Below are 12,028 nucleotides of genomic sequence, written 5' to 3' on the forward strand. Positions count from 1 at the left end.
TGAAGCATTTTCCAGTTTGTTATGATACACACAGTCAAAGGCTTTGGCATAGTCAATAAAGCAGAAGTAGAGGTTTTTTAAGAATTCACTTGCTTTTTCTATGATCCAACGGATGTTGGCAATTTTATCTCTGGTTCCTCTGCCTTTTCTAAAACCAGCTTGAACATCTGGAAGTTCACGGTTCACATACTGTTGAAGCCTGGCTTGGAGAATATTGAGCATTACTTTACTAGCGTGTGAGGTGAGTGCAAGTGTGCGGAGTTTGATCATTCTTTGGCGTTGTCTTTCTTTGGGATTAGAATGAAAACTGACCTTTGCCAGTCCTGTGGTCCCTGCTGAGTTTTCCATATTTGCTGGCATATTAAGTGCAGCACTTTCACGGCATCATCTTTTAGAATTTGAAATAGCTCAACTGGGATTCCATCACCTCCACTAGCTTTGTTCATACTGATGCTTCCTAGGCCCACTTGACTTCACATTCCAGGATGTCTGGCTCTCTAGGTGAGTGATCATACCATCGTGATTATCTGGGTCATAACGATCTGTTTTGTATAGTTCTTCTGTGTATTCTTGCCACCTCTTCTTAATATCTTCTGCTTCTGTTATGTCCATACCATTTCTGTCCTTTATTGTGCCCATCCTTTCATGAAATGCTCCCTTGGTATCTCTAATTTTCTTGAAGAGATCTCTAGTCTTTCCTATTCTATTGTTTTCCTCTATTTCTTTGCATTAATCACTGAGGAAGGCTTTCTTATCCTTCCTTGCTATTCTTTGGAACTCTGCATTCAAATGTCTTTCCTTTTATCCTTTGCCTTTCGCTTCTCTTCTTTTCACAGCTATTTGTAAGGCCTCCTCAAACAACCATTTTGCCTTTTTGTATTTCTTTTTCTTAAGGATGGTCTTGATCCCTGCCTCCTGTACAATGTCACGAACCTCTGTCCATAGTTCTTCAGGCACTCTGTCTATCAGAGCTAATCCCTTGAATCTATTTCTCACTTCCACTGTATAATTGTAAGGGATGTCATTTAGGTCATACCTGAATGGCCCAGTGGTTTTCTCTACTTTCTTCATTTTAAGCCAAATTTGGGAATAAGGAGATCATGATCTGAGCCACAGTCAGCTCCCATTCTTGTTTTTGCTGACCGTATAGAGGTTCTCCATCATTGGCTGCAAAGAATACAATCAAATCTAATTTTGGTATTGACCATATGGTGATGTCCATGTGCAGAGTCTTTTCTTGTGCTGTTGGAAGAGGGTGTTTGCTATGACCAGTGTGTTCTCTTGGCAAAACTCTATTAGCCTTTGCCTGCTTCATTCTGTACTCCAAGGCCAAATTTGCCTGTTACTCCAGGTGTTTCTTGACTTCCTACTTTGCATTCCAGTCCCCTATAATGAAAAGGACATCTTTTTGGGGTATTAGTTCTAGAAGGTCTTGTAGGTCTTCATGGAACCAGTCAACTTCAGCTTCTTCAGCATTACTGGTCAGGGCATAGGCTTGGATTACTGTGATATTGAATGGTTTGCCTTGGAAACGAACAGAGATCATTCTGTTGTTTTTGAGACTGCATCCAAGTACTTACATTTCGGACTCTTTTGTTGACTATGATGGCTACTCCATTTTTTCTAAGGGATTCTTGCCCATGGTAGTAAATATTATATATAATGGTCATCTGAGTTCAATTCACCCATTCCAGTCCATTTTAGTTCGCTGATTCCTAAAATGTTGACGTTCACTCTTGCCATCTCCTGTTTGACCACTTCCAATTTGCCTTGATTCACGGACCTAACATTCCAGGTTCCTATGCAATTTTGCTCTTTACAGCATCGAACTTGACTTCTACCACCAGTCACATCCACAAGTGGGTGTTGTTTTTGCTTTGGCTCAGTCTCTTCATTCTTTCTGGAGTTATTTCTCCACTGATCTCCAGTAGCATATTGGAAACCTACTGACCTGGGAAGTTTATCTTTCACTGTCCTATCTTTTTGCCTTTTCATTCTGTTCATGGGTTTCGCAAGGCAAGAATACTGAAGTGGTTTGTCATTCCCTTCTCCAGTGGACCATGTTTTGTCAGAACTCTTTAATCCAATAAAAAACATCTATTAAAAAGCTCCTGGAGAAGGAAATGGCACCACACTCCAGTATTCTTGCCTGGAGAATTCCACAGACAGAGGAGCCATGGGGTCGCAAGAGTCAGACATGACTTAGCGACTAAACTACAAGTACTATTAAAAAAATACATCATCATACTTAATGATGAAAGACTAAATATTTCTCCCTAAGACTAGGAACAAAAGAAGAATATTAGCTCTCAACATTTCAACAGTTTTTTGAAAGTTTTAGCCAATGCAGTAAGTCAAGAAAAAAAGAGAGAGATTTCAAAGGAAGAAAAACTGTCTTTATTCGCAGAAAACATGATTAGAACTTGACAATGAAGGTATCAGGCTGATCAGCACCTTCTCAGTCTTAACATTATTAAAAGTGGAGCAACCAGGCACATGTCTCTTCTGATGTGACACCATACAAAGCAACACAACATTACCTATGAAATATTCTCACCAAAAATATTAAACCTGAGTCTAACTAAGCCTCTAAATCAGCAGTGCCCAAAAGAATTTTGTGATGACAGAAATGTTCTTTATGTGGCTGCTGAGGATTTTAAATGATACTTATGCAGTGGAGGGACTAAATTTTTAATTTTATTTAAAACCAGTTACTTTAAATAGCCACTCGTGGTTACAAACATAGCTAGGCAGTACTGGAGGGCATAGTTCTAGAGCCACCTTCCATTTTCAGAAATACAAGGAATAAAGAACAAGTTAAAATATATGACAAATTGAGAAAATTTGTAATGTGGGACATTCTACAGAACAACTTATCTAGTTTCTCCAACCAAGTCAATGTCATAAAAGGGGGAAGAAGACTAAAAGAGAGACCTGGAAAACTTAATAATCAATTCTACATTCCTTGTTTGAATCCTGGAAGTCAAACCAAACACAAAAAGATATTTCTAAGACAAATCTGTATAAAGTATCCGATGACACCGATAAAATGCTGTTTCTTTTATCAGATATGACAATGGAATTATGTAAGAAAATATTGACTTTTTTTTAGAGTTGCATGCTGAAGTAGGAGTGAAATAAAGATACTTAACATCTGCTTTAAAAACCTTCAGCAAGAGTGCAGCTTTGAGGACTAGCCAAATAAAGCATTATATCGACAGTATTGTAGAGTACTATGAACTTGAAAAAACAGAGTGGAAACTTTATGTGCTGACAAGGAAAGATACCTAAGATACCTGTTTTTCTAAAAAGCAAGTTAGAGAACAGTATACATAGCATGATTCCTTTTGTGGAAACGAAAGCAAGCAGGCAGATCTACATACATACATAAGAGGGAGAACTTGTCATTTTAATTTTTATATTCATGTGCATTATTTAATTTTTTAAATAGCATTTAAATTTTTTAATAAAATTATTGGCTATTAAAAAAATAAACAGCAGTTCCCACCCCATGTTAAGAATAATCCCTTCTCTACCCATCCCCTCTTTGAATATTTTCAATGAGGACATTACCTTATGAGGAAATGCATTCCATCATCAAATAGCTCCAGTTGTTAGAAAATTATACTGAAATAGAAACTTGCCTTTTCTATGTCAGACAACCATATATATATGTGTGTGTATATATATATATGCATTTTTCCTATATCCAGGTATTAGTCTTACATTGAACTCTATTTCTAAAGCTGTCCTGCCCAAGAATGGTATCCAAAGCCACACGTGGCTTATAATGTAATACATACTTTAATTTTTAAAGACATTTATGAAAGAATGTCAACTACCTGAAATTTTTTTTTTTTTTGCTTTCCAAAATACAGTTGATTTCTATAAAAGTATTTTACTCATGTTAATTTGTACTGGGCTTATTATTATTTTTTTAATAAACTAAGCAGTGCTTTAAAATTTCTCTAAAATTATATCAACAGACATGTTGTTTACTCTTTTGCAACCCCATAAACTAAATAACCCACCAGGTTCCTCTGTTCACGGAATTTCCCAGGCAAGAATCCTGGAATGGGTTGCCATTTCCTTCTCTAGGGGATCCTCCCAGTTCAGGGACTGAACTGTATTGGGAGGCAGATTCTTTACCACTAAGCCACCAGGGAAGCCCCATAAACAGACATAACCCATATAAATAAAAGCACATTCAGAGCCTCTGTAACTTTAAGAGCATAAATGAGTTCTGAAACCAAAAGTTTAAGAATTCATCAAGTTATGCAAGGCACTAAGGAGAGAAACAATCTCTAATAATCTAAGGTGTTCCAAGTATACAAGGGATACGAAAAGTAAACTGCCATACATTCCTTTATCCTTCTGTAAGGCTAAGAAACTATTAATCTGAGCTATATAAGAACAGCAGTGGCTCTCCAAAACTTTGGTAACATCAAATCATAGTCCCTTTCTTTTATACAGACCTTTGCCTAAGAAGTCTAATCTTTAGAGACAAGTGAATTTCACACTAGAAGTCAACAACAGGGAAATCTTTCTAAAAAAGCAGCTGTCCTGAAAGTACAATCCAACAAAATGAATCCTTTAGATTATGTTTCCTATTGATTGAAGTTCCTAGTATTTCAGTGCTAATATCTAAAATAATTGCATCACTTTCTACTTAATATAGCTTGCTAAATGCTAATTTTCTTATGAACATTCCACCAGACTAAAGCCTAATAATCATAAACGTGCAATTTTTAATCTCACTAATAACCGGAAAAAAAAAGCCAATTAAAACAATTTTATGTTTTTCATATGTTTAATGTTTTATTATAATGGGAAAAAAATAATTTTAAGGGCAGTTCTCAGATCAGTGAAAGCACAAGAAAAACCAATACCTTTGTATGTAAAAAGTGGAAGTAAAACTGGTAGAGGCTTTCTGAAGTCAAAAGAAAAGTACTTAAAAGGTCCCCTCACCCACAACTATCACATCACCCACCTAATTTTATTTCCTTCTTAGCACTCATCACTCATTAATTTTAACAGATTAAGAATTGTTTTTGAAAACAAATCAATTATCTGCCCCACTCCCCTTAGCACACAGGCTTCATAATAGAAGCCCTGTTCACTAATGTATCCTGAGCCTTGGACATCATCTATCATTAAGTGAGTGTTTCCAAAAAAAATAAAAGACCTGGCAAGTAATTGATAGTCACAAAAGTGTTCTTTTATTTTTAAAAAGTTAAACACAAGCTAAAAACATTTTGAAACAACCTATTTGCCCATCAATCCCAGAATGATTAAAAACACTATGCTACCTGTATTCAGTAGAATACCAAGAAGTTTTTTAAAACAATAAAGCAGATTCACAAGTAACTAGAATGAAGAGATTGAAGACACATTAACTGAAAAAATAAATTGCTAAATACATCTGTATTATGTTTCCGTGTTGGAAGGAAAAACACATATACACACAAAATTACACACACACACACACACACACACACACACACACAAAAGAATAATACCTAACTGCCAAGTAATTACTTCTAGTGAGAACAGAGTAGGATATGGAAAGAGAGCGGTCAAGGAGTACTTCAGCTTTATTTGTATAATTTAAATTTTTTAAAATCACATATACTCATGCAAACTGCTTATATAAATACGCAACTTTTTTTTCAAATCAATTTCCAAGAGAAGGGTCCAGTCCTATCTTTCACACAGAGTTAACTTACTACAGAGAATCATTTACAAAAAAAAAGAAACACTTAGGAAAATGAGGTAACAGAGAAAGTAGTAACAGCAGGGAGCTTCAATCACTTCTATGACTGAAAGGACAATAAGATGATGTAGTCCCACCAGATCATAGAAGCCTGGGACGGTGCTAGAACCACAGCAGAACTACCTAACAGTAACTGGGACCAGGGAAGAACTGGCTGATAATGGGACACAGCTGTTGCTGGAGTTGGCTCAAAAAAGGGTGGGGAAATACCCTGGTTTCTTTCAATCTTAAGATTATAACTAATCTTCTGTTAGTGCCTCCAATTAGTCAACTCCAAAAAACAAGTGAGCTTAATCAATCATCAGGCTGTACATCTTAAAATCACACAGTATCACTATCAATTATATCACAGTAAAATTGGGAGGGGAAACCAACAAACCATGTTGAAAGCAAAGAAGCCTACGAAATGTAATTCCCTGCAATACAGAATAGAGCAGGGAAAAGATACGGATAGATTTGATAATAAGCTGGTTGACTGGCACAGTCAGTTATCAGTGTATGCCCTACTTCCTATATTCTATGGCAGGAGAGGACTCACACATATAGTGGCTCAAAGTCCATTTCAAGCCTTACTTAAGTAAAAAAGAACCAGATTTGGGGGGAGGGGCAGGGGTAGAGCAGGAATCTAAAGTACAAAATGCAATAGTAAAAAAAGTAAATGATTAGAAACACTATTTACTAGAGGGGTAAAATTACCAAAGTTAGTCAAATACATAGATTATATGAAATTTCACCATATGAAATCTATGTATTTCAGAGGAATTTCTGGAAATCTGAGACAAAGTATGTCTTTCAAAATAAAAGTTTAGCTTAGAGAGCAAGAATTAAAACTTATGTTTACCAATGTGCACTTTGAGTGTCTTCCTCTAAAACTATTCTAGGCAAATAGCTTTAAAACCTAAATCTTTCAAAGAGAATAAAGCAAAGCCTAGGTTAGAAACTAAAACAGAAGAGCTCCTATCAAAACATGCCAATACAGAGAAAGAAAAGCCTAATTTCACTGAAGCATTCTACAGGTCTCAGACCAGGGAACAGCTAACTTTTTCTGCAAAGGACCAGACGATAAATATTTTAGGCTCTAGGAGTTATACAGTCTCTCCTGTAACTGATCAACTCTGTAAAAGCAGCCACAATTAGTACATGGATGAACAGACGTGGCTCTGTCCCAATAAATTATTTATGGACACAAAAATTTGAATTTCACATAACTTTCACAGAATATTTTCTATTTTTTTTTCAAATATTTAAAACTGAAATCATTTCAGCTCACAGGCCATACCAAACATGGGAGACAGATTTGGCCAACAGATCAGTCTGCCAAACCCTGGTCTCACAGAAATAACGCACTGAATCCCTACATTTCAAAACTAAGTTTGATTTTTCCCCCCAAGGTGAGTACGGCTTTTAACTATTTTAAACTGTTAAACAGGAACTAATCTATCTATATTTTTAATCCAACCTATCAACAAACAGAGGTGCATTTTTTTTTGTTGTTCGCCCCCATCCCCACCTGCACTCCCAACCTGGGGCTCCCCTGATGGCTCAGAGGGTAAAGAATCTACCTGCAGTGCAGGAGACACAGGTTCCAACCGTCCCTGGGTCGGAAAGATTCCCTGGAGGAGGAAATGGCAACCTACTCTAGTATTCTTGCCTGGAAAATTTCATAGAGGAAGCTGGCCGACTTATAGTTCATGGGGTCGCAAAAGAGTCAGACATGACTGACCACATGGCCCACCTCCATCCAGCATAGATGGATTTATTCAGGGTAAGCAGAGAACTGCAATATGGGGTCTACAAACATAGTGAAAAAAGAGTGAGTTCCCTGTACGGCAAGGGAAGGCCAACACTTCGACAGAGGAATAAAGGAAGATGGGAGGGTTCTAGTAAACAGAGTCCATGGTTTTTCATTAGCTTCGTCCTTGCTAGGAAAGGAGAGGAGTGCTTCTTCTTTCTGTTGTGCTCTGTGATTGTCACACACAGTGTGAGAGCTCCCCCCATTCTGGTCAGAGCCAAGTTTTTAACAAGGTTGACAAATATTTTAAAAGTGTAGTCTTTAACCCAAAGAAATCTATATAATCTATGCAAAAACACATCAGAACACTTGAGGGGATGTCACTGTACTCAAAGCTACTATAAGAAAAACCCTGACCCTAACCTGCATGCCTCCTCCCCTCTGGCTCACAACCATGACAAGAAGAGGTGGCTGGTCAACTATTCATTCACAAGTCCTGGTTAGGGGTGGTCAGTGCCATTATTTGTTTACTTATCTGCAAAAGCATATGATCTACCTTTAATCTGTAGACTCAAATAATAAACTCTTGGCAACACAATCTGCATGCCTGTGATAAACAAACCTCATCAAAGTCCCTAAAGAATTCCCAAGTACATTTATTCTTCTACTGACCTTTCAATCAATACAGTCTATTAGAAAGCTTGTATTTTTACAGCTTTGGTCCCTTGTAGAATCTTATTTTCTGAATTTTAGTTCAGCATTTCACCTACAGCTTGACCAAAGGGATGTTATAAGAAACTGCTGCACAAAACCCAATATTGTATTTACTATAAAAAAGATTGAGAAAAATTTTATCTAGTATATCATGCATCATCTTTTTTATGAGGACCCTTGGGAGAAATTTCTCAAGCACAGTGCCATTTATGAATACTTTTCTCAAGAGACTTGTGTTCCTCTTATCTTATAGATACTATATATTCCATAATTCAGTATAAAATTCTTTTTGGCTGTGAATTCAAGCTTTCACAGACCAGCTCTGGTAACTGTGTAAGAACCTATGACATACATTTGTATGTACTTCTATAATTAGCTCCATATTACTTCATTTTTATTTTCCTCAAATTTTTTTCTTTTGGGAAAAATCCTGACACTGTGTTTATATATTTTTACCTCAAACAAAGTGGGGCGTAAGTATGCAATGGCATAAGAAACTACCACACACATATATGTACTAACTAACATCATTCAACTGGGGAAAAAAAAAATACTTACCTCAAACAGCTGCAATTTGTTCTTTGTGTGGCTTCAACAAAATCCCAGGATGCTACTTTATCAGCTGTCTCTTCTTCACACAGACCACCTGATGAAGCCGAATACTTCCTCCTAAGATTTGAAATTACATAATCTTTAGAATTCATAAAAATTTTTGTAAACTTGAATTAAGCATTAAAATTGAATTTAAATCAATTTTTTTGATGAATGACCACTTATATTTTCAAAATCTCTTATCTACAAGTAACTACCAACATGCAATTTTTAAACTTGAAGATGAAAATACATACTTGTTCTGTGCTCTGTTCATATTACATTCTTGCCAAACTCTATCCACCACATGATTTGCTAATTTTCTGGGTATCTTTCCACCATGATGGCTAGTACTATCTGAGCTGAAGCCATCAGATACTGAAGAAAACTTGATCCACTTCTGGGCAGACTGAGGATCAACTGAAAACAAAAAAAAATTGATTGCAGGAGAATAAAGGCAGGTTTAAAACAGTATTACTTTATTTTCTATTTCTTTGATTTCTCATACGACTTGCTCCAGCTATCTGGTAAGCCTACCTATATTTTGAGGAAAAAAGCAGGTCACTTTACTTAAAATACAGAAAGCAAAAAAATTTGAACAGGAGATGGGAACTAATGGTAGTGTTATATTAATGTTAATTTCCTGACTTGGAAGATTAAATGGTAGTCATATAGAAGAGAGTCCTTAATTTTGGGAAACAGACTTAGTGCTTAGGCGTAATGAGGCATCATGTCTGCAGCTTGTTCTCAAATGGTTCAGAAAAAGACCCATGATAAGGAATCTATGCATAGAGAGAGGGTGATGGTGCAAATATTAACAATTTGGGAATCTGAATGAGAAGAACTTTTTGTACTGTACTTGGCAAACACTTCAGTAAGTGTGAAATTATTTCAAAATAATTATTTTTAAGTGTTTATTGTATTCAAGAGAACAGATTTACCACTAGAACTAATGAAACAGATTAGTACAACACCTGTTTGGACTTCCTCAGGAGATGTAGGTGGTGTAAGAGTAACCGAAGACATAGCAGGATCTCTTGTGGAAGCAGGCACTTGGTGGACACCCAAGCAAGAAGCTGAACAGTGAGAGGATCCCACAGAGTTAGGAGTAGGAATGTCTGACTGAGGGACTAGAACAAAGCATGCTGGGTAGATCATTCGGACACCAGCTAAAAGGGGGGGAAAAGAGGAAAATCAATTACCTTTGGGTTTGTAGTGGGATTTGTTTCACTCAAAAGTGCAATAATGGAAAAGCAGGTACAAAATGATCACATTTGTTAAAATAAAAATACATTTAGTGTATTTTTATAACTATACACTCTTTCTGGTAAAATGTTTTTCTGAAAGAAACCACAAGAAGCTGGTGGTAGTGGTTACCTTTTGTGAGAGACTTAGAAGAAAGCAGCTTTCTCATTTCACTTTTGGATTTTCTAACCATGAATGTGTATTACTTAAAAAAAACTTTATTTGCAAATTTGATCAAATTTATTTTAAAACTTTAACAAAGCTAACTGGCACTAAAGTTATGGACCTTTTTATTTTTTCCTTTATATATCTCTATTTGAAAAGTCTAATATATGTTACTGTGTTTTGTTCCTGTTTCTGACGCAACTACTCTGGTGATGTATTTACTGAAACTGAATATTGATACTCCTTTGATTAAAAAAACAAAGAAGGTAATCTTCATATAACATTACCATATGAATCCATTAAATACAGTGCTACAAACTCTAATCCCAATTATCTGCTCAACCATATATTCCTCATACTTTCCACATCTCTTTAAGATGGAATATACATTTGCACTCATTGTTAGGTTGGATGTGCAATTTGCTCTGGAATCTACACAACCCAACAAGAACTTTAGATGCATTTGCAGGATCACTGCAGCCTCTCCTACTTTACGTCCTCTGCCTTCAGATTAGCATGTCTCAAATATAGTTTACCTTGTTAATTTAGGTCCCTAAGGAGGAAAATGCATGTAATGCTGCCTACCTAAGCAGAACTGACCTGGACAGAGCTAATCAGCCACAAGGTCCTTAGGTATACATTTTCTGCCTTTCAAGTCATCAGTCAACAGTTTTACCAAATGTTAAGATACTGCATCACACAGGCTGTCAACTTTCTCACCTCCAAATATTATTCATTCACAATTATTTTCTTCACACCTTTAGCATGCTTCCCTCTAGGTGGGTTATAGTTCCCTTCCCCAATGACTGACTTGCCCATATGTCTAGTTTTTACCTAATGGAATGTGAGAAGATGCAACATACATCATATCCTAGCAGAAGATTAAATGTACTTAATATGGTTAGGCTCAGTTTCTATTATTCCTCTGTTCTTTTAAGAATATTATGTGCCAGATACTGGATATTCTTTGAACCTAGGTTGCAGAATGAAAAGATACAAGAAAGCCAAACCAGATGTTTGATGTTAAAAGCCACTAAGATATTAAAGAGTTATATTATTCAGCAAAATCTAACTAATACATATAGTCACACATTTCCCACTTAGGATTAATACTCAGAATCCCTACCAACAAGAACTTCTACTGCAGCTAAAGAATCATCTTCCCAATCCATATCTTCCTGTTTTTCTTCAGACATCTCCTTCAAACAAGATGAGATAGGATAGAACTGTTTCCATTCACCAATCAATTTTTTTGTAGCTGAATCAGACATCTTGAATGCCTGTCCTGTGAGAGTGCCATTTAGTCCAAATGGGCTTAAGATAACTAGAAACCCAAAACAGACATTAAGTAAGTAACTAAAGACAATTATACCAAATAAGATGACACTGAATAGTATGGCAAATAATTATGCAATTCAAACAAAGAAAAGGAAACCCATAATGATCAATTCCAGAGAAAATGAATTTACTGTACTTCATTAAGTGTAGATAAAGTACAACACTGAGTTTACTATAAAAACTTAAGATTCGTCTACCCAAAAATCTCAGATGGATATTTTCAACATAAACTGTGAATATTTGTATATCCTTTGATTTCTCTTGACTTGCCATTAAGAAAAAGCAATTTAAGGAAAAACAACATGTAAGTCCTTATTATATACTGCCATATAAATTTTAAAAGAGCAAATAGCTTAGAAGTAAAACAAGAACACACTGCCTTACAAAGAACACACTTGTAAGAACTCACAGTCCTTACAAACAAATCATATTTTTTTCTTTAAAATCATCAATCTTACAAAACTATTTCC

At 36.0% G+C, this 12,028-nt stretch overlaps 1 protein-coding gene across 3 annotated transcripts in view; it reads right to left on the minus strand.

The window, feature by feature from the left end:
• The window catches only part of MED13 (mediator complex subunit 13), a 99,078-nt gene that overhangs the window by 58,558 nt on the left and 28,492 nt on the right, over positions 1–12,028 (minus strand). For all 3 annotated transcript variants that reach the window (XR_014080724.1, XM_081585024.1, XM_081585023.1), the window contains 4 exons: positions 11,347–11,544; positions 9,785–9,979; positions 9,068–9,230; positions 8,778–8,888 (listed from right to left, as the gene is read on the minus strand). Coding sequence is in view for 2 of the 3 variants with exons in the window: in XM_081585024.1 (XP_081441150.1) it covers positions 8,778–8,888; positions 9,068–9,230; positions 9,785–9,979; positions 11,347–11,544 (667 nt within the window). In the remaining variant the exon portion in view is untranslated. The remainder of the gene's footprint in view (positions 1–8,777; positions 8,889–9,067; positions 9,231–9,784; positions 9,980–11,346; positions 11,545–12,028) is intronic.

The sequence above is a fragment of the Giraffa tippelskirchi genome, chromosome 3 (genome assembly GCF_054371585.1).
Source record: "Giraffa tippelskirchi isolate mGirTip1 chromosome 3, T2T-mGirTip1v1.2.pri, whole genome shotgun sequence".
NCBI lineage: Eukaryota > Metazoa > Chordata > Mammalia > Artiodactyla > Giraffidae > Giraffa > Giraffa tippelskirchi.